Source organism: Paroedura picta, chromosome 3 (assembly GCF_049243985.1).
Source record: "Paroedura picta isolate Pp20150507F chromosome 3, Ppicta_v3.0, whole genome shotgun sequence".
Classification (NCBI taxonomy): Eukaryota; Metazoa; Chordata; class Lepidosauria; order Squamata; family Gekkonidae; genus Paroedura; species Paroedura picta.
Genome location: NC_135371.1, coordinates 44,164,483 through 44,184,558, shown reverse-complemented (window position 1 = coordinate 44,184,558; position 20,076 = coordinate 44,164,483). Strand labels below are relative to the sequence as shown.

Here is a 20,076-nt window from a genome sequence, read left to right as displayed (position 1 = left end):
CAGTCCACCACGGGGTTGTGTTCCTTCAGCCAATCCAGGCCCAACACCGCCCGATATCCCGCTACGGGGACCTGGATCAGCCACCGCAGCTCTTGGTGGTCCCCTATGTGGATGGCGATAGGACCCACCTCCTCCCCGAAAGGTCCCCCCTGAATCGGGCTGCCGTCCATCTGGACGAAAACCAGGGGAACCTTCCGAATGCGCTTCGGTAGCCCCAAAGCCCGGGCTATCTGGGGGTGGACCATGCTGTGGTCGCATCCAGAGTCCAAAAGAGCCTCCCCCACCCAACTTAGTCCGTTCTCCGGGTTCCGGAGCTCTAAAATTACCACGTTCGGAGGTCGCGCCTCATGCTGTAGGGGTTTTCCCTCGCACCGCGGGACCTGCTGCCCGGCGCCGTCTACAGCAGGTCCTGGCCGTTTCCCGTCGCCTGGGCGCTTCCCGGTTCGTTGCGGAGGTCCTCCGCCCGGCGTGCCTGCTGGGGGCGTGTCGCACCTCCCCCCTGGGAGAGCCCGCGGTCCTCCCCCCCTTGCCGTTGGCACGCTGCTGCGAAATGTCCTGACCCCCCGCATTTCAGGCACAGACCTTCCCGGCGTCTCTTTTCCCGCTCGGGGTTCGGGGGTCGTTTTGGGGCGAGAGTTGTCGGGGCCCGGTCTCGGCGCCTCGGCTGACCCGCCTTTGGCCTCCCGGGGGGGTGCGGCGGCCCAACCCAGGCTGGCTTCCAGCTTGGCGACCACAAAACACCACCCCTCCAGTGTAGACAGATCTTCTTCCGTCCCCTTGATCACGGCCCATTCCCTGAGCTTCGGGTTAAGGCCCTCCCGGAAGTACTCGATTTGGGTCTCCTCGTTCCAGGAGAACACCTTGCCTGCTTCCCTCCGGAAAATGTCTATATAGTCCATAACCCCCCTAGTACCCTGTCGAAGTCCCTTGATCCGACTCTTTGCCTTGTCCTCAGCCTGGGGGTCCTGGAATCGTCGGCGGAGCGCGACCACGAAGTCCTGCAGGTCCCGAGTTGCCGGGTCGCCGCGCTCGGCCAACCCTAGGTACCACTGACCCGCCTTGCCCTGGAGACACGAGGCCACCCCCCAGACCAAGTCCTCGGAGTCCTCATACCGGTCTCCATACCTCCGGGCATGCGTCAGCGCGTGGAGGAGGAACTGCGGGAGGTCGTCCGGCGTCCCGTCGAAACGCGCCTTAAGCTCTGGGGGGGAACGTTTTGGAGAGTAGTCCGACCCCCTCCGGATCCGGGATTCTCGGCGTCCGCCGTCTCGTCCTGCTCCGCTCCACCGGCTACCAACTTGCCCAACGACGCCGTGCCGCTCCCTGCCTTGCACGTCGCTCCTGCGTTGGTCCGGCTCTCGCCGCCCCGTCGGCTCACCCGCTCCCCCGAGATCCTCTGCTGTCTCGCCTCTCCGCTGGCCGTCTCGCCTACTCGGGACTGAAAACTGCTCCGGGTCGGGGTCCGGGGCCCGCTCACCAGTGCCGGGCTCGTCCTCGTCGCTGGAGACGTCCTCACTCGACGCGATCCCCTCCGCCGTTGTATTACCAGTCCCTCCGGGCCCGGCCCGAGCTTGCTCACGGGCTTCAGCTGCCTGCAAGCGCCTGGCCAAGTCCGCCATGGCCCGCCGCAGGTCCTCTAGGGATTCCTCAGGTCCTACCGGGCGAAGCGCCTGCCTCAGCTGGGTGTCCCAGGTTGGGGCCAACCCCCCAGACCTCGGCGCGCTCCCCGCCGTGCTTGGGAACCCCATGGCCCGGCGCCTTCCCTTGGCCGCCGCTGCCGAGGGTCTCGGGGTCCCGGACAGCTGCTCCTGGCCCCCCGATTTTCGGAGGAAATCTCCCGGGGACATTAAACTCATGTTCCCGGGGTTCGTGGGGGTCGAGACCGCCCCGTTGCTTGAAAACGCCATCTCTGGATCCGTCCCGATAAGCGCTCGGATGCGATGCCGACCCTGGAGTTCGGTGGGAAGCTCTTACGATGTCGGGGACCCGCTTGCTAACTGAAAAAACAGGGTGCCCCTTTGAAGAAAACGTCACGCCAGGCCTGGTGAACGATACAACAGGAACAAGCTTTATTTCAGCAACGTGGAGTCCGCTGGTATGGAGTAAGAGCTTCCACCGAACTCCAGGTGGAAGCTCCCTTTTATACAAAACCCACCTCCTTAGGCTGTATTGCCCCACCCAGTACTTGCGGAGGGAACATGCTGATACAATCATGACTCATGCACATATGCGAGGTTTTCCGGGGTTCCTGATGGCCCATTTTCCTGGAACAAAGGGCCATCTCCGGGCCCTTGTCAAAAGGTGGAGGGGGACATTGAGGTTCTTTAGCGGCCATTGCCACCTCAACGATCGGGTGGGGCGCCCAGCTGCCGGCTTGCCTATGATCACCATGCCCTACCTCCGTGATCGCGGGCGCCTCTGATGGCGGGGTTCGGTCCGGTTCCCAAGCCACCAAGGACCGAACCACGACAGGAAAAGGGAAAGAGTACACTGAAGTTATGGCACTGCACTAGTGAATTGTGCCTGTTCACTGGTACATCTCCATTTTCTTGGACATTTGCCAGCGGTGTGAAGGATAATATATGCCTTTATGATTGTATACATTGTCATTGGGATATTCACTATAGCAGATACATCCACAGGTGAACACACGTGCACTTTCCAACTCTCGCTATACAGAATTAATGCATTTATTTTGCTTGTTGACCCAATCTTTTATTTTCATTTTCTCCCATAGGGAGGCCAGAACTACAGAGGTCTGCTACGTGATGAGACAGACAGCACTGTTTAAAAGTATGGAAGTGCTATATAAACAGCTGAAGGACTATTAAGGGCTAATTCTACACAGAAACAGAAGACCTTGAGTAACAGGCTGTTTAAAGCAGCCTGACTTGTTAGCATCAGCTGAGCAGTGGAAGTCTTGAGAGAACTACATGCTGAGGAGTTAGCATCAGCTGAGCAGAGGAAGTCTTGAGAGAACTACATGCTGAGGAGTTAGCATCAGCTGAGCAGAGGAAGTCTTGAGAGAACTACATGCTGAGGAGTGGGTCAGTCAGATTTTTGCCAGGATGGAGTTGGGTGTAATATTAGCCTTAGCTGAGAGGAGTTAAACACAGGTGGAGAACTGGAGGAAAGTTGGCAAGGAAATTTGGGAAGTAGATAGATCTTCTAGAGAGAAAAATAAAATCCCCTATTCAGTCAAACAGGGAATTAGCTCTGATGAGTGCAGTGATCCCTGGTCTGGTGTGGTTAGCAATTGCCTGTAGAAACTGTCAGTCACTTAAACTGAGTACTGGGATTTCAAGAGAAGGGGTTTGGGTACTGAAAAGAGTTTTACCAGCCTCCTGGAAACCAAAAGAGTTACACAACACTCAAAGAAAGTGTACCTGAAAGTTTGGAGAAAACACTGGGATAAAAGTCTCTCAAGAAACTTTAATTAGCCTGAAACATAAGATCTAACATGTGTTTATACGGGCTTTTACCTCAGATATGTTAGCCCTTGATTTCACCTGGCCTTTCCCCTCTAGGTTAAATTAAATATTTTGTTATCTTTTATTTCAAAAAACCTCAAGTGCCATTTAACTTGTTTAAGCTGAAACAGACTCCTGATTCTTCTTTCAGATGTTCATATGTCTATTTCAGGGTTTATATGGTTTTATCACTGTAAGGATTTTTGCAAATAATAATGTATTAAATACATCACCTCATGAGATACTGGATCAAATCGTCCAAAAAGTTGACCCATTGTAATAGCTTTTGGATTCACAGTTCTAAATATGACCTTTTCTTCTTCCCCATACCCACGTTGATTCATGAGTGTAAGTGTATCTGCTAAAACATGCAAAACTTTGGTCTTTCCAGCAAAAGGCTCTCCTACAAGCATAAAACTGATAAATTAAAAATAAAGGTTGTTAAGTATTTTTCTTTGAGCAGAAAAAGTTAATTGAACTCACTATTCACATAATTAAACATGAGCATATGCTAGCCATTTAAAACTGTAAGAGTTAAAACATTCAGTTCCCTGAAGAAATTTTGGAAGACTGAAATGGCAAGCATATCAGTAATTTTTATCTTACTATTTTTACCTGCTACCATTTTTAAAAGTCATACACACATTGTAGAAGAAGAAGAAGAGTTGGTTCTTATATGCTGCTTTTCTCTACCCGAAAGAGTCTCAAAGCGGCTTACAGTCACCTTCCTTTTCCTCTCCCCACAACAGACACACTGTGGGGTGGGTGAGGCTGAGAGAGCCCTGCTATTACTGCTCAGTCAGAACAGTTTTATCAGTGCTGTGGCAAGCCCAAGGTCACCCAGCTGGCTGCATGTGGGGGAGTGCAGAATTAAACCTGGCTCGCCAGATTAGAAGTCTGCACTCCTACACCAACCTGGCTCTCCATTGTAGGCATGAAAACCTATAAAAAGAAAATGTGTTTATTGATTTATTTCTATACCGCCTTATCCAAGAGACTGGCTCAGGACAGTATACAACGTATCATTTTCATGTATCCCATATAATGCACTAGCACGGTGGTCCCCAACCACCAGGCCGTGGCTCCCTCTCCCCGCCCCCCCAGGCCGCAAGCTTCTTTTTGCAGGAGGGGGGAGAGGGAAGTGCGACCGTGCATGCGCGGCCATCGGATTGCCCTCCCACACCCACCGGTCCGCAGCCTAAAAAAGGTTGCGGACCACTGCACTAGCCCAGTGGTCCCCAACCTTTTTATCACCGGGGCCCGGTCAACACTTGACAATTTTACTGGGGGGGAGGATAGTTTTGCTGAGGGACGTCACCACCACCTGAGCCCCTGCACCTCTTGCTTTCCCACCGCCCGCTGGGGGGCACTGCCAGCAGCAGCTGCGCAGTGCCATGCCGAGGGGGAGTGCCAGCCACGGTGGCCACCAGAGAGTACCAAAGGTGAGCCAGCAACAGAGTGGCAGGACTGGTAGCAGCCGTGGAGGAGGATGAGGAGGAACCGCGGCCTGGTACTGACTGATCCACAGCCTGGTACCGGTCCCCGGACCGGGGGTTGGGGACCACTGCACTAGTCTACCTAGCTCAGTTTCAGCTCTCCAGGATCCCAGGCAAGGAAAGTCTCCCCTACCCACCCTCACACTGAGATCTCTTAACAGGAGATGTGAGAGACTGGACTTGGGACCTTCTACATGCAAAATGTGTTCTACTGCAGAAGCACAGTTCCTCCCACAGATAGGTCACACATGGCTTTAATCTAGCGTGCATTTACACATATTTATGGCCCATTGTCCAGAATGAAATTTTTAAGTGTGCATCAACTGTATGGGTCACACCTATAACAATTCTTACAAATACACTTACCCATGCCTAACTATCATCATTTCATAGGTCTGTATCATCTTTTCTATAAACACTTTAACAGGCTGGACATTATGGGTTTCACAGCATTCATTTGCACATTCTAGAAAATCCTGAAATAAAAGTAAAAATACAATCAGTATTTTACAATGATTTTATTCTTTAACTATGAAATTAGTGAAACAAAATGATGCTTCATTAAAATATTAACTTTCAGCATTTATTAGTTTTTCTTAAAATGCAAATGGTACACTTCAGTCACTGGGTCATCCTGGTGGCATAATGGAACTTCTTCTGGCGAAGGAGATGAGTAATTTTGCTCATTCATCTTTCCATTGCAGACCCCTTAACCCTGGGTGCAGCATTTGGGGGGCATGTTGGACTGCCCCCCATTGTCCTCTATTACTAATATGCTTGATGATAATAATCTGAATTCAATGATTACTGAAATAGACGAACAGTACATGATAGTCTTTCTCACACACAAAAATAACTTGGTACGATACCACCAAGAAATAGAATGAGAATGCTCAAGGATGGCTTCTAGTCTATGTTTATTCTAAAACAGAGGAAAAGTAGCTGGGTCTTAGGTAGTCTTTTTGAATGGTAAGATATTCTAGAGTTAGTAGAAGACCAAAGAAAATGAAGCTTTTGTCACTTCATAACATAATTAAAAGTCTATTAAGAAGAACTGAGATGGATGTTGGATTATTGATCTATATACTGAAAGGCAGCATGAAATCTTTTTAGTGGGCACTAAAACTGGGTCAAAGTTTTGTAACAGATTGATTCTGATGGCTGTATAGCAAGACTGAAATGAAGATCATTGATATGCAAAAACAATAAAATGATTTTTGTTGTTAGGTGCAAAGTCGAGTCCGACCCGTAACGACCCCATGGACAATGATCCTCCAGGCCTTCCTGTCCTCTACCATTCCCCGGAGTCCATTTAAGTTTGCACCTACTGCTTCAGTGACTCCATCCAGCCACCTCATTCTCTGTCGTCCCCTTCTTCTTTTGCCCTCGATCGCTCCCAGCATTAGGCTCTTCTCCAGGGAGTCCTTCCTTCTCATGAGGTGGCCAAAGTATTTGAGTTTCATCTTCAGGATCTGGCCTTCTAAAGAGCAGTCAGGGCTGATCTCCTCTAGGACTGACCGGTTTGTTCGCCTTGCAGTCTTGCGAGTTCTTCTCCAGCACCAGAGTTCAAAAGCCTCAATTCTTTGACACTCGGCCCTCCTTATGGTCCAACTTTCGCAGCCATACATTGCAACTGGGAATACCATAGCCTTGACTAAACGCACTTTTGTTGGCAGGGTGATGTTTCTGCTTTTTAGGATGCTGTCTAGATTTGCCATAGCTTTCCTACCCAGGAGCAAGCGTCTTTTAATTTCTTTGCTGCAGTCCCTATCTGCAGTGATCTTGGAGCCCAGGAAAATAAAATTTGTCACTATCTCCATTTTTCCCCATCTATTTGCCAGGAATTCAGAGGGCCGGATGCCATGATCTTTGTTTTCTTGATGTTGAGTTTCAAGCCAACTTTTGCACTCTCCTCCTTCACCCACTTTCTCATGATGTGCTCCGCATACAAGTTAAATAGGCAAGGTGACAGTATACAGCCTTGCCGAACTCCTTTCTCAATTTTGAACCAATCAGTGATTCCATGTTCAGTTCTCACTGTTGCTTCTTGACCTGCATATAAATTTCTCAAGAGACAAATAAGATGCTCTGGTATTTCCATCTCTTTAAGAACTTGCCACAATTTGTTGTGCTCCACACAATCAAAGGCTTTAGCATAGTCAATGAAGCAGAAGTAGATGTTCTTCTGGAACTCCCTAGCTTTCTCCATGATCCAGCGTATGTTGGCAATTTGATCTCTAGTACCTCTAACTCTTCGAAATCCTGCCTGTACTTCTGGACGTTCTCGGTCCACATATTGCTGGAGCCTAGCTTGTAGGATTTTGAGCATAACTTTGCTAGCATGAGAAATTAGTACAATGGTGTGGTAGTTTGAACATTCTTTGGCATTACCCTTCTTTGGGATTGGAATGTAAACTGACCTTTTCCAATCCTGTGGCCATTGTTGAGTTTTCCAAATTCGCTGGCATATTGAGTGTAGCACTTTTACTGCATCATCTTTTAAGATTTTGAATAGTTCAACTGGAATGCTGTCACCACAACTAGCTTTATTGTTGCTCAGACTTCCTAAGGCCCATTTGACTTCACATTCCAGGATGTCTGGCTCCAGGTCAGTACCTACCCCATTGTGGTCATCAGGGATGTTAAGCTCGCTCTTGTATAGTTCTTCCATATAATTTTGTCACCTTTTTAAAATGTCTTCTGCTTCTGTGAGGTCCCTACCATTTTGGTCCCTTATCATACCCATCTTTGCATGAAACGTTCCCTTCATATCTCCAATTTTCTTGAAAAGATCTCTGGTCCTCCCCATTCTATTGTTTTCTTCTATTTGTTTGCACTGTTCATTTAAGAAGGCATTCTTATCTCTTCTAGCTGCATTCAGTTGGGTGTATCTTTCTCTTTCTCCCTTGCCTTTCACTTCCCTTCTCTCCTTAGCTATTTGTAAAGCTTCTTCAGACAGCCATTTTGATTTCTTGCATTTCTTTTTCTTTGGGATGGTTTTAGCTGCTACCTCTTGTACAATGTCGCGAACCTCCGTCCATAGTTCTTCAGGCACTCTGTCTATCAGACCTAATTCCTTAAATCTATTTGTCACCTCTACTGTATATTCGTCGGGGATATGATTTAGTTCATACCTGAGTGGCCTAGTGCTTTTCCCTACTTTCTTCAATTTAAGCCTAAATTTTGCAACAAGAAGCTGATGATCTGAACCACAATCAGCTCCTGGTCTTGTTTTTATTGACTGTATAGAACTTCTCCATCTTTGGCTGCAGAGCACATAGTCAATCTGATTTCTGTGTTGACCGTCTGGTGATGTCCATGTGTAGAGTCGTCTCTTGGGTTGTTGGAAAAGAGTGTTTGCTACGACCATTGTATTCTCTTGACAAAATTCTACCAGCCTGTGCCCTGCTTCATTTTGTACTCCAAGGCCAAACTTGCCTGTTATTCCGGTTATCTTTTGGTTTCCTACTTTAGCATTCCAATCCTCCATGATGATTAGCACATCATTTTTTGGCGTTGCTTCTAGAAGGTGTTGTAAGGCTTCATAGAACTGATCAACTTCATCCTCTTCAGCAGCAGTGGTTGGGGCATAGACCTGGATTACTGTGATGTTGAATGGTTTGCCTTGGATTCGAACTGAGATCATTCTGTCATTTGGGGGATTGTATCCCAAGACTGCTTTTCCTATTCTCTTATTGTTTATGAAGGCTACTCCATTTCTTCTGCGAGATTCTTGTCCACAGTAGTATACCTGATGGTCATCTGAATTAAATTCACCCATTCCTGTCCATTTTAGTTCACTGATTCCTAAAATGTCTATGTTCAGTCTTGTCATTTCTTGTTTGACCACGTCCAGCTTGCCTTGATTCATGGACCTGACGTTCCAGGTTCCTATGGAATAAAATTCTTTACAGCATCGGACTGTCTTTTCGCCACCAGTTACTTCCACAACTGAGCGTCCTTTCGGCTTTGGCCCAGCTGCTTTATTCATTCTGGCGCTACCCGTACTAGCCGTCTGCTCATCCCCAGTAGCATATTGGACACCTTCCGACCTGAGGGGCTCATCTTCCAGCGTCATATCGTTTTGCCTTTTGAACTTGGCCATAGGATTATCATGGCAAAAATACTGGAGTGGTTTGCCATTTCCTTCTCCAGTAGATCACCTTTTGTCAGAGCTCTCAGCTATGACCTGTCCGTCTTGGGTGGCCCTGCACGGCATAGCTCATAGCTTCACTGAGCTACGCAAGGCAGCCATCCTTGAAGAGGGAATAAAATGATATAACTATATAATTAGAAACAATCAACTGCTCTAACTAAAACTGCCAAATATTGATTTAATTAATGTGGAATAATTCAAATGTACTCACTTTGTAGTCAGCTTCAGGGAGTTTAATGCCAGGGAATAAATCACTTGTAATGCCCATAAAGAGAGGTATATCATGTGACAAAAATTTGGGCTCATTTACATCCTTGATTGATCTGAGAAGCTGAGCAAAACAATAAAAGAGAAGAATTATACAGGAAGGAAATTCCAGTTGATATTACAAACTTAAAGCACGTTTACGTAACAAAGTATGCGCTGCTACCAATTTTTTTTCAAATTGTAATTTGCACACATGAAGCCGCCTTATACTGATTATGATCCCTAGTCCAGGGGTAGTCAACCTGTGGTTCTCCAGATGTTCATGGACTATAATTCCCACAAGCCCCTGCCAGCAAATGCTGACTTCAGAAACTCTTCAGATCCTCATGCAAAGGGCATTCACATAATCTATTACCAGATCTCTGAACTGAACCTCAAACTTTCTACATCCAAAGCAGATGCTCCAGCTCAGAGCCACAGTTAATGATTAATTTAAATGGGCCAGCTTTGTCTACCTTTGCAGTTGGTTCTTGCATTCATTTGTATGAAGTAGAGGGGAGTCGGGAGCCATAAGAAAGAGTCATGCTGTAGGTTCCATTTAGATAGCACTATAGGCTGTTGTCCTTCTAAAATCAGGACTGAATATAGCTTGTTTCCATAGACAACCTTTCTCCTCTTCCTGTATTTTTATGTGAAGATTCAAACTTTACTCAGCCAAGTTCCAATTTACCATGACATCTGAATGAAAGTGCATCAGCAAAGTAGAATGGTGGCTAATCCTCAGAAAATAAGAGTATTCTCTTGTGAAGGAAAAGGAAAGGAGGGAGGGCATGCATGAATCTGGAACAAGCTGCACTCATGACTAAAGGTATTTCATGACTAAAGACATTCCACAAGAGGCCGGCCGGAGCAGTCATGAAATCAGACTGTTCCCGCAACTAAACTGGCCTAAACAGGCCTAAACAGGCCCAGCCCAAGAACAACCATCAAAAAGCAACCAAATTGATTAAAAATAACAATAAGAATTTTTTAAAACATTAATTAAAAAAGAATCCCACCATTCAGCCACGGAAACCTCAAAGGAACAGAACCGAAACAAGGAACGACTGAAACTTTAAAAGAACGTAACAAGACTTCAAACCCCAGAAGAAGGCGGAGCCATGGCACTTGGATAGCTCGAATACTTCGAGCTCCTGTTCCACTGAGGGTCAATCACTGCTGTGATTGACAGAATCGGGTTTTGGGTACGCTAACCCACCCACAATCTTCTCAGAAATTCCTTGTGAATCTCTGGGGCCTCTCTGTTCCGCAGGGAAATTAATCTCCCACTGGAACGTAAGCTCAGTGTGCACAGGGTCCAGCAAGCGCCGTCCGCCATCTTAAAATCCTTTCCTCCTTTTCCCCCCTTTTAAACTCTGCAATCTACAAAGCTTATTTTAATCTACAAAGCTAATTGGATACCTCCCTGCAAGACCTTCGACTCACCACAACTCCGGAGCGAAAACATCTGGCAGACATCAGATCGAGCCTACAAACAGTGAGTGGGGTTTCCCCCGGCACCCTCTTCCCTGGAATAAACTCTTGACGTGGAAAGTTGCTTTCTCTAATCCAAACAAGCTAGAGTGACAGGAAGACGATTTATTGCAACTGAGGGGGTGGACATCTGCCAAATTCCAAGATATTAAGTCATTAATCAACGTAGAGATGCAAGTGCTCTTCCGCTTCTCCGTCTCTACTTTTCCCCCCGTTTCTGGCTCTGCTTGAAGCCACCTCAATATGAGGCAGGCTAATTTTCTTTTCTAAGTAGAAGAAGGACTTAAATTAACTCAAACTAATAAGTAACAGCTCTTATTGCATCTGTTTTGGTCTTCGGTGATAAGAGAGATAAGAAGATCTCGCGAGAACTAAACTCCAGAGACATTGCTTTAATATCAAAACAGACTGTTGCTTTCGTTAGGACTCTGTAGGACCTCTACTGGTTATTTGCAAAATTGCAAATATATTTTGGAAACAACATATGCAAAATTGAACAAAATTTCAAGCCTGGAACATGTTTACGCTTAAAGAATTTGCATATCTTCTAGAGAAACAAACCCAAGACCTGAAAGAATCAATAAATGGCTCGCTTAAAAATATGCTCATGGAGTTTAAAGGCATTAAGGAAGAAGTTTCTAACAGGAATGATGAACCAATAGTAGTGGCTGATGATAGCTCTAAACAAGGTGGAAAATTACCAGCAGAAGAGGAATCTGAAATTATGGAGATGGAAAAGGGGATGTCAGAGTCTTGCAGCTCAGATAAGGACACCCTACCTAAGAAGATATACAGCCACTCCAAAGCAACAGTACACAAGAATCAATTAAAAGACATATGGATCTCCGGTGAAAGCAATCGATTGAAAGGAGCTTCTTGGAAAAACATCTGTACTGATATTGGAGTCCAGGAGGTACAACTGTTTCAAGGTTTATCGATGTATACTCTGAGGGAAAGATTACAACTGTACTTTCCTAGCCAAAGACCAACTGGACAGAACATTAGTCAATGGGAGCCACAAGACGTAACAAGCCTCGATATGAGACCCCCTTAAGAAGCTTGGGGAACGGAAATGTAACACAGTGGTTGAAATTCTTTTCCTCTTTTCCCTCCTTTCCGTAGCTATATAGGCAATATAACTAGTTAAGAAGTTAATCTGGGGTCTAAGATTTTCTAAGTAAGCTGAATTTGTATTATTAAATCTAATTTCGTAGTGTCTACCAGCCTAAAATTATGGGTTTACATTATAGTGTGGGGTTTTAGATTTCCTATGGTAGCTGAATTTGAATTATTTAACATATCTCTGTAGTGACTTTCAGCCTAAACTTAAAGCATAACTAAAAGGAGGTTCCTAACTGAGGAGGTGTAAATGTAACTAACGAAGAATTTATTCTACTAATTAATGAAGACTCCATTTTATCATTTCTGGTACTAACAATGTACACTTATATAACTTAATAACCTTAGCAACCCATAAACATATATTTGTTTATCTTCTTTCCGTACAACTAAGCAGGCTTGTTTTTTTTCCTTTTTCCTTTTCCCTAGTGGAAATGTGGAGGGCTCTAGGGCCATGTTATAAACTGTTTATGATTGTTAAAATTGTCAAAAACTATGTAAACAAATGCTGATGGTAACAAAGTAGACTTCTCTTTTTAAATGTGGTGCAAACGTGAAAAAGTCTATAAAAAGTCTATAAGCTTTGGGTAAAAGTCCATAATATTGTAGCCAGTCTTATAATCTTAAATGAAGAGAAGAGGGTTTTTAAGATTGAAACGGGGAGCCAAAATGTTTTTCCGCAGTGCCTCCCAACCCACATACAGAGCTTCTTCTTCTACGCGACGACGGCAGCAAGAATAGAATTGGCCAAGAAATGGAAAATGCAAGAACTACCCTCGACAGAAGACTGGCTGAATAAACTAGCTGATTTTGCCAAGATGGCCAAACTGACACTAATAATTAACGGAAGAATAGAAGAGGCCTCTCAAGAACAATGGGGCCCTTACCTGAACTATTTACAAAGGGGATTAAAACGGGGAACCAAGTGTATCAAATGAAGAGCATAACCCTCCTTTTCTGTATTAATAATGTAGATTGCATGTATCTCACTGTCTTTAACTCTGGAAAATAAAATAAAAATTCTCTATAAAAAAAAAAAAGACTTCAAACTCCACAAACAAAAGCTGAAAACAAACAAGAAGAACATCAAAAGACAAAAAGACGAACATGGTAAGGAACTCAACTAGAAATTAACCAGAAAATCGGAGGGAAGCGACAGCGACTCTCAGCCCGACTGGGGGAGCGTAGAGCCCACGGAGGCAACCGAAGGAGTTGACCACCGGTGCAGCTTATCAACATCAAGAAACGGAGGCTGCCGTTGCAAGAGTCCCTCCACACCCCCCCAAGACAGAGCTGGACAGCAACCGTCACTACCTGGACCTGCGTGCACCATTCGAACAGAGCCGGACAACTGGCCAGCGCTGCGGGCCCACCACCGACTGATCCCACGACGACGGGCCCACGACAGCTGAGCCGCACCGCGCCAGACCGGTCGGCCGCAACCGCTGCACCCACTGAGCCGACTCCTGCCGGGGCCACCCCACCGCCACTGCGCCGAGCCCACCACCCGTGCTCCGACCGCTCTACCATTGCCGCGCTGACCACTGCTGCGCCGAGCCCACCACCCATGCGCCGTTCGATCCACCACCCCAACGCTGAACCGCCGCCCATGGCCCCGGCCACCATCCACCCACGCACCCAGCCGCGGCCGAGAAAAACCGGCCTTCGTCTACAGCCTCCCCACCTTCGCAGAACCTTGCTGCAGCCCACCGGGAGCACAGCGCCTTGGGGCCGGCCAGTGTATTGAAGTAAGGAGAGGGGAAAGGGAAAGAAGAAAAGGAACACACGCATAGCCAGAACAAAGAAGAAAAGAGAGGTGCCAAACCTTGGGAGGTCGGGGGGGGGGGGGTTCGTGAAGTGGAAAGACTCAAACGGACAACAACTTAATTAATTCAACTGAATAACTATTTAATTATAAATGATTTAAATTGATTTGTGCCCAGAGGGGGCGGAGACTGCCCACGAACGACTGGGGGTCTTGGGAGGGAATAGCGTCTTGATTACATGGGGGAGGGAGAAGGATACAGACAGACGCTACTCACACCAGAGGGGGGAAGGGATACCAAACAAACGTCGAGAAAATTGAGCGGGAATAATTGAGCGGGAAGCAAATTAGGTGGGGGAGGGAGAGGATCTTAAATGGCGAAAACCCCACCCAAGAAGGGGGAAGGGGCATTAAACAATCTGTCAGAAATTGAGCGGGAACAAATAGGGTTGGAAGATAATCAAGCGGGAAAAAAGGAGGAAAAAAACTGCAAACAGAAAACGGAGGGGGGCGAGCAAATTTTAGCTCGCCCACGGAGACTTATGGATCCAATAGGATTCCGGAATGCTCTGCGGGAACCAATGCCTCCCGGCACTTCTCTCAATGGCCTGGTCAGTGACTGGCATAACAGACTGCTGACTGCCATTGATGAGATAGCTCCCCGACGCCCTCTCCGGCCCCGTCTCAAGCGAGCCCCCAGGTACACTGAGGAACTTCGTGACAAGAAATGGGAATTGAGATGGCTAGAGCGAGTTTGGAGGAAGACTCGTGACGAAGGCTCGAGAACATCTTATAGAATGCAGATGAAAGCCTATGAGATGGCGGTGAAGTCAGTAAAACGTAATTTTTACTCGGCTACCATCGCATCTCCAGACTCACGCCCAGCTCAATTGTTTAAGGTAGTTCGATCCCTCACTGCCCTGATTGAAGGGCAACAAAACAGTAGCCAATTGGACATCAGCTGTGAGGCATTTGCGAGTCATTTTGCAGACAAAATCTCGACACTCCGCCACGACCTCCCTCCAACCTTAGATACAAAAAGTGAACTAGAGGCCCCTTGGCCGTCTTTGGAGAAAACTATGAGTAACTTCAGACGACTCACGCTGACCGAAGTGGACAGGATTCTAGCGACAACAAGACCAACTACATGCCCATTAGATCCTTGCCCATCCTGGCTCTTGAAAACAGCTGGCATAAAGATAATGGGCCCCCTCCTGGAGATAATCAACCTATCTCTAACAACAGGAGAATTCCCGTAGGGTTTGAAAGAGGCTGTGGTATGTCCACTGTTGAAAAAAACATCTCTAAACCCACAAGAGCCTAACAACTACAGGCCCGTCTCGCACTTAGCGTTTCTGGGCAAGATGATAGAAAGGGCAGTCGCAAACCAACTGACAGAATACCTGGAAGAAGCTTCGGTCCTAGACCCATCCCAGTTAGGCTTCCGGCCTGGCCATGGGGTAGAGACAGCACTAGTCGCCCTGATGGATGACCTCCGTTGCCAGTTGGATCGAGGCGGGTCAGCACTGCTGATATTATTAGACCTCTCAGCAGCGTTCGACACAGTCGATCATGAGCTTCTAGCTCGCTGCCTCATCGATGCTGGAATACAAGGGACAGCCCTTCAATGGCTGATCTCCTTCCTCCAGGATCGTGGACAGAGGGTTGCAATAGGAGAGAAAACATCAGGCTGCCGGCAACTTACTTGTGGAGTCCCACAAGGGGCGGTCCTCTCTCCTATCCTATTCAACATCTTCATGCGCCCTCTCGCACAGCTGGTACGGAAGTTTGGGCTGGGTTGCCATCAATATGCAGATGACACCCAGCTCTTCCTCCTGATGGATGGCTGCCCTGACTCTCCCCCAGAAGCATTAGCCAGCTGCCTGGAAGCAGTGACGAGATGGCTCAAGCAGAGTCATCTGAAGCTCAATCCTTCAAAGACGGTGTCCTGTGGCTAGGTAGGAAGGGCCCATGCGAGGAAGCGTGCCTGCCTACCCTGGATGGCGTGCAGCTCTCTACGGCTCACTCCACCAGGAACCTAGGCGTGATTCTGGACGCCTCCCTCACAATGGAGGCCCAGATCACAAAGGTAGCGCGGCTGGCATTCTACCATCTCCGCCAAGCCAAACTACTAGCGCCCTACCTGGCCCCGGAACACCTAGCCACAGTGATCCATGCGACGGTCACCTCTAGACTGGACTTTTGTAACTTGCTCTACGCAGGCCTGCCCTTAGCCCTGACCCGGAAACTACAACTAGTTCAAAATGCAGCAGCCAGGATCCTCACGGCAACACCGTGGAGGTCCCATATCCGGCCTATTCTCCATCAGCTGCAATGGTTACCAGTTGAATTCCGGATCAGACTAAAGGTTCTGGTAATTACCTTCAAGGCCATACGCGGTCAGGGCCCAGTGTATCTGAGGGACTGCCTCCCCGCCTATGCCCCCAAAAGAGCTCTACGCTCTACTGCCTCCAATCAGCTAAGGATCCCTGGCCCTAAAGAAGTCCGTCTGGTCACAACCAGGGCCAGAGCATTCTCTGTTCTGGCCCCTACCTGGTGGAACGAGCTCCCAGAGGAGATCAGGGCCCTGATGGAGCTTAAACAGTTCCGCAGGGCCTGCAAAAAGGAGCTCCTCCACCAGGCATTTGGCCGAGACCAGAAGTAATCTACAGCAACCAAGGGCCCCTGCTCCCCCCCCCTCAGAATTCAGTCAATAAGCCAACCCCCTCAGAATCCCATCAACAAGCCCTGGACCTGTTTGTATTACGATTGTTTACTGTTATACTGTGTTGTGTTTGTTTGCAATTGTTGGTTATCGATGTACATGTTCTACAGACTGTTTTATGTATGGTTCTCTGTTATAATGTAAACCGCCCTGAGCCTCCGGGGAGGGCGATATAGAAGTATGATAAATAAATAAATAAATAAATAAATAAATAAATAAATAAATAAATAAATAAACAAATAAACAAACAAACAAACAAACAAACAAACAAACAAATAAATAAATTACACCTTGCTGTAAAATCCAAATTCAACCTAGAGTTTACCTGTTATTTAGAAATATATTTCTTCCTGCTTATATATAGATAGAGAAAAAAATTAAGCAATAGCACTGGAAAATTCCTGAAAAAAATTGGGAGCACAAAAATGGTAATAACTGAGATCAGGAATCTGTACTCAGCAATAAGTATATACCATTTGCTTTCATAGACTGATTTTGCACGACAGCAACCACGCCGGGCTGCTGCTGGGTCCTTCCAGTGTGGTGGCATGCCCTGGCACTTCCCACGTATTCATGGGGGAGGGAATTCCCCAGCAAACATGAACTGCCCCAGCATAGCACGCGAGCACGCACAATGCCAGGCCTGGGAAAGTCCAGTGCGCTGTGCAGCAGCAGCGACAGAGAATCAGGGGCATGGTGCCCCCACCGCATAATGGCAAGGTGGGGGTGTGGAAATGTCCCATCCAGCTCTGCGGCTCCGCAGTGCCGACAGGCATGCAGCGTTTCTGCAGGGGCCATTATGCACAAGGCTGGCCCAGGAGGGCTGTAAATCATAGAATCATAGAGTTGGATGGGGCCATACAGGCCATCTAGTCCAACCCCCTACTCAACGCAGGATCAGCTCAAAGTATCCTAAAGCATCCAAGAAAAGTGTATATCCAACCTTTGCTTGAAGACTGCCAGTGAGGGGGAGCTCACCACCTCCTTAGGCAGCCTATTCCACTGCTGAACTACTCTGACTGGGATTTTTTTTTTCCTGATATCTAGCCTATATCGTTTTACTTGTAGCTTAGACCCATTACTGCGTGTCCATTCCTCTGCAGCCAATGGGAACAGCATCCTGCCCTCCTCCAAATGACAACCTTTCAAATACTTAAAGAGGGCTATCATGTCCCCTCTCAACCTCCTTTTCTCCAGGCTGAACATTCCCAAGTCCCTCAACCTATCTTCATAGGGCTTGGTCCCTTGGCCCCAGATCATCCTCGTCGCTCTCCTCTGTACCCTTTCAATTTTATCTACATCCTTCTTGAAGTGAGGCCTCCAGAACTGCACACTGTACTCCAGGTGTGGTCTGACCAGTGCCATATACAATGGGACTATGACATCTTGTGATTTTGATGTGATGCCCCTGTTGATACAGCCCAAAATGGCATTCGCCTTTTTACCGCTGCATCACACTGCCTGCTCATGTTTAGCTTACAATCCACAAGTAAACGGCATCCACGGTATTGCAGAGGCACGACGATGGCCATCTATGGTGCTACGCTGGGCCAGGGCCAGGATGGCAGCAGCGTCATGCATAATCAGGGATTAGCCCCGCTGCCCTACTACCACCACCCCAGACTACCTGCCCCATGCATAATCGATAATACTGTCTTTTTCTGCTAACAGCCTCATCCTATGAAACTGCACAGATGCAATCACTGATACTGCGTATCAGTTCAAGTGTTAGTCCAAGAAGACACTGTTTCAGACTGACCCTGATAACCAGCATAAACAAAGACAGAGGCCATCAGACTACTGCCTATATCCAAACTGGCTATAGCAAGATCATCTGAAATATATTAGAATAGCCAAGAGGCATTATATTTTGTCATGTTTGCAAGTTTATTTGGACATACATTCCTATGACTTCGTTGCCCTTTTATTCTCTGACAGCAGAACTCCAGTAGGTGCAAAAGTGTTTTAATCCTTTTGTGTATTGGGTGATAAGTGATTAACAACTATCCACTGCTCAAGATTAATGAATCATAGAACTTTTATTGAATTAAAAAGCACAGCCATGATTTAATAGGGAACTTGTTTGTTTTTAAGCATCAAACAAAAGTCCAGTACCACCTTAAAGAGGTAACATATTTATTTCAGTGGGAGTCTTTATGTATCAAAGCCCACTTCCTTAGATGGTTTCTTTAAAGCCTTATGTGGCTTGATACTGGGGTATCTGAAGTACTATCTTCTCTCATGTGTTCCAGCCCAGGAACTAAATTCACAGGGAGAGGCCCTCTTGACTGTGCCATCAGTCAAAGAAGCTTGTCTGGTTAGAGAGAGCCCAATGAGCCACACCTGTCCCCCTTACTCTGAGTCTTTGGGAGGGAGTTGAAGATATATGCATGACAACATTTGATTAGTTCTTTTTCTGGATTGTAACTAGTAATTTTATGTACATATTTTATTACTAGTAAGAAAGCCCATTGCAACCAGGTATGCAATGGCCGCTAGGACCCAGGGGACACCAGCAGGTGCAGATCTCTCTCCCTCTCTGTAGTAGCAGGATCCATAGGAGGTAATCAGGGCTGTTTGTAACAGGGAATGAGAGCTTGTTTGAGGCAGCTCTCTGTCTGTCTCTCTCTCTCTCTCTCGCAGCAGGAGCCATAGCAGGTAATCAGGGTTGGTTTCCAGTTTGGCATAGCTCTCTGTGTCTCTCTGTCACACGCTGGCTCCTGCATCGTCTGAGAGCAAAGTGGCTAGTGTCCAGGAAGAGAGGGTGGGAGCTGTAGGTGGAGGGCCAATCTGGGTGTGGCCAGCTTTGCAGGCTGAACCCTGATTGGCCCTATTCCAACTCGGACAGCCAGGACACTCTCTACCCCCAGGACTGTTTCACAAATATTAAGAGGAACAATGGATAAGGATTAGTTACATTGTAAGCCACCTTGAATTCCTAAGGTAGAAAGGCAGCTAGTAAAATTTTTAAATGATATATAAATAATAAAGTGGAGCTGTGACTTATGAAAACTCATATTGAAATAAACGTTAGTTTTTAATGCATCACTGGGCGTTTGCTTTATTCTTCTGGAACTAATTCGACTAACTCTTTGCAATGCTATTAAAACAGTGACTAATGTGGAACTTACCAATATATCTTCATTCTCTACTGGGTATTTCAATTTGAGGTTGCCAGCAGCAATTAATACAGCTTTCACTGCACGCATACCATAGTCATAATGGAACTGAGATGAGAGTTGTTCTGAACACAATCTGTATGTCATTACTATTTTCACGGATAATGGCTTAGCATTTAGAAATCCGTAAGAGTAAAGAGAAATTTCAGCAATGAGGGCATAGTTAGGAACCATCATGGCGACCGTTCGGAAAAGGACCTAAAGCACATTCAAAAAAGCATTGTAAGTATTATACTTTTGCAATAGCAGCAGGCAGTAACAACAGATAATAGTCTTTTACTGAGCATTCCCCAGACCTCTGCTCAGGACTAAAGCTACTAATTTTTTAAAACCATTCCTCCCACAATCACCTTCCTTATCTATAATTCAAAAACATCAGTGCACGTGCTGCCCCCTCTGACCCATTCTATCTTTTACAAGTTGCTA

At 46.8% G+C, this 20,076-nt stretch overlaps 1 protein-coding gene across 7 annotated transcripts in view; it reads right to left on the bottom strand.

Annotated features, from left to right (window-relative positions):
- The window catches only part of DNAH12 (dynein axonemal heavy chain 12), a 164,965-nt gene that overhangs the window by 91,264 nt on the left and 53,625 nt on the right, over nucleotides 1-20,076 (bottom strand). For 6 of the 7 annotated variants that reach the window (XM_077325482.1, XM_077325484.1, XM_077325485.1 and 3 more), the window contains 4 exons: nucleotides 19,603-19,848; nucleotides 9,334-9,453; nucleotides 5,333-5,442; nucleotides 3,704-3,887 (listed from right to left, as the gene is read on the bottom strand). In XM_077325482.1, coding sequence (XP_077181597.1) covers nucleotides 3,704-3,887; nucleotides 5,333-5,442; nucleotides 9,334-9,453; nucleotides 19,603-19,848 — 660 coding nt within the window. The remainder of the gene's footprint in view (nucleotides 1-3,703; nucleotides 3,888-5,332; nucleotides 5,443-9,333; nucleotides 9,454-19,602; nucleotides 19,849-20,076) is intronic. The other variant, XR_013229011.1, reaches the window with a different exon arrangement.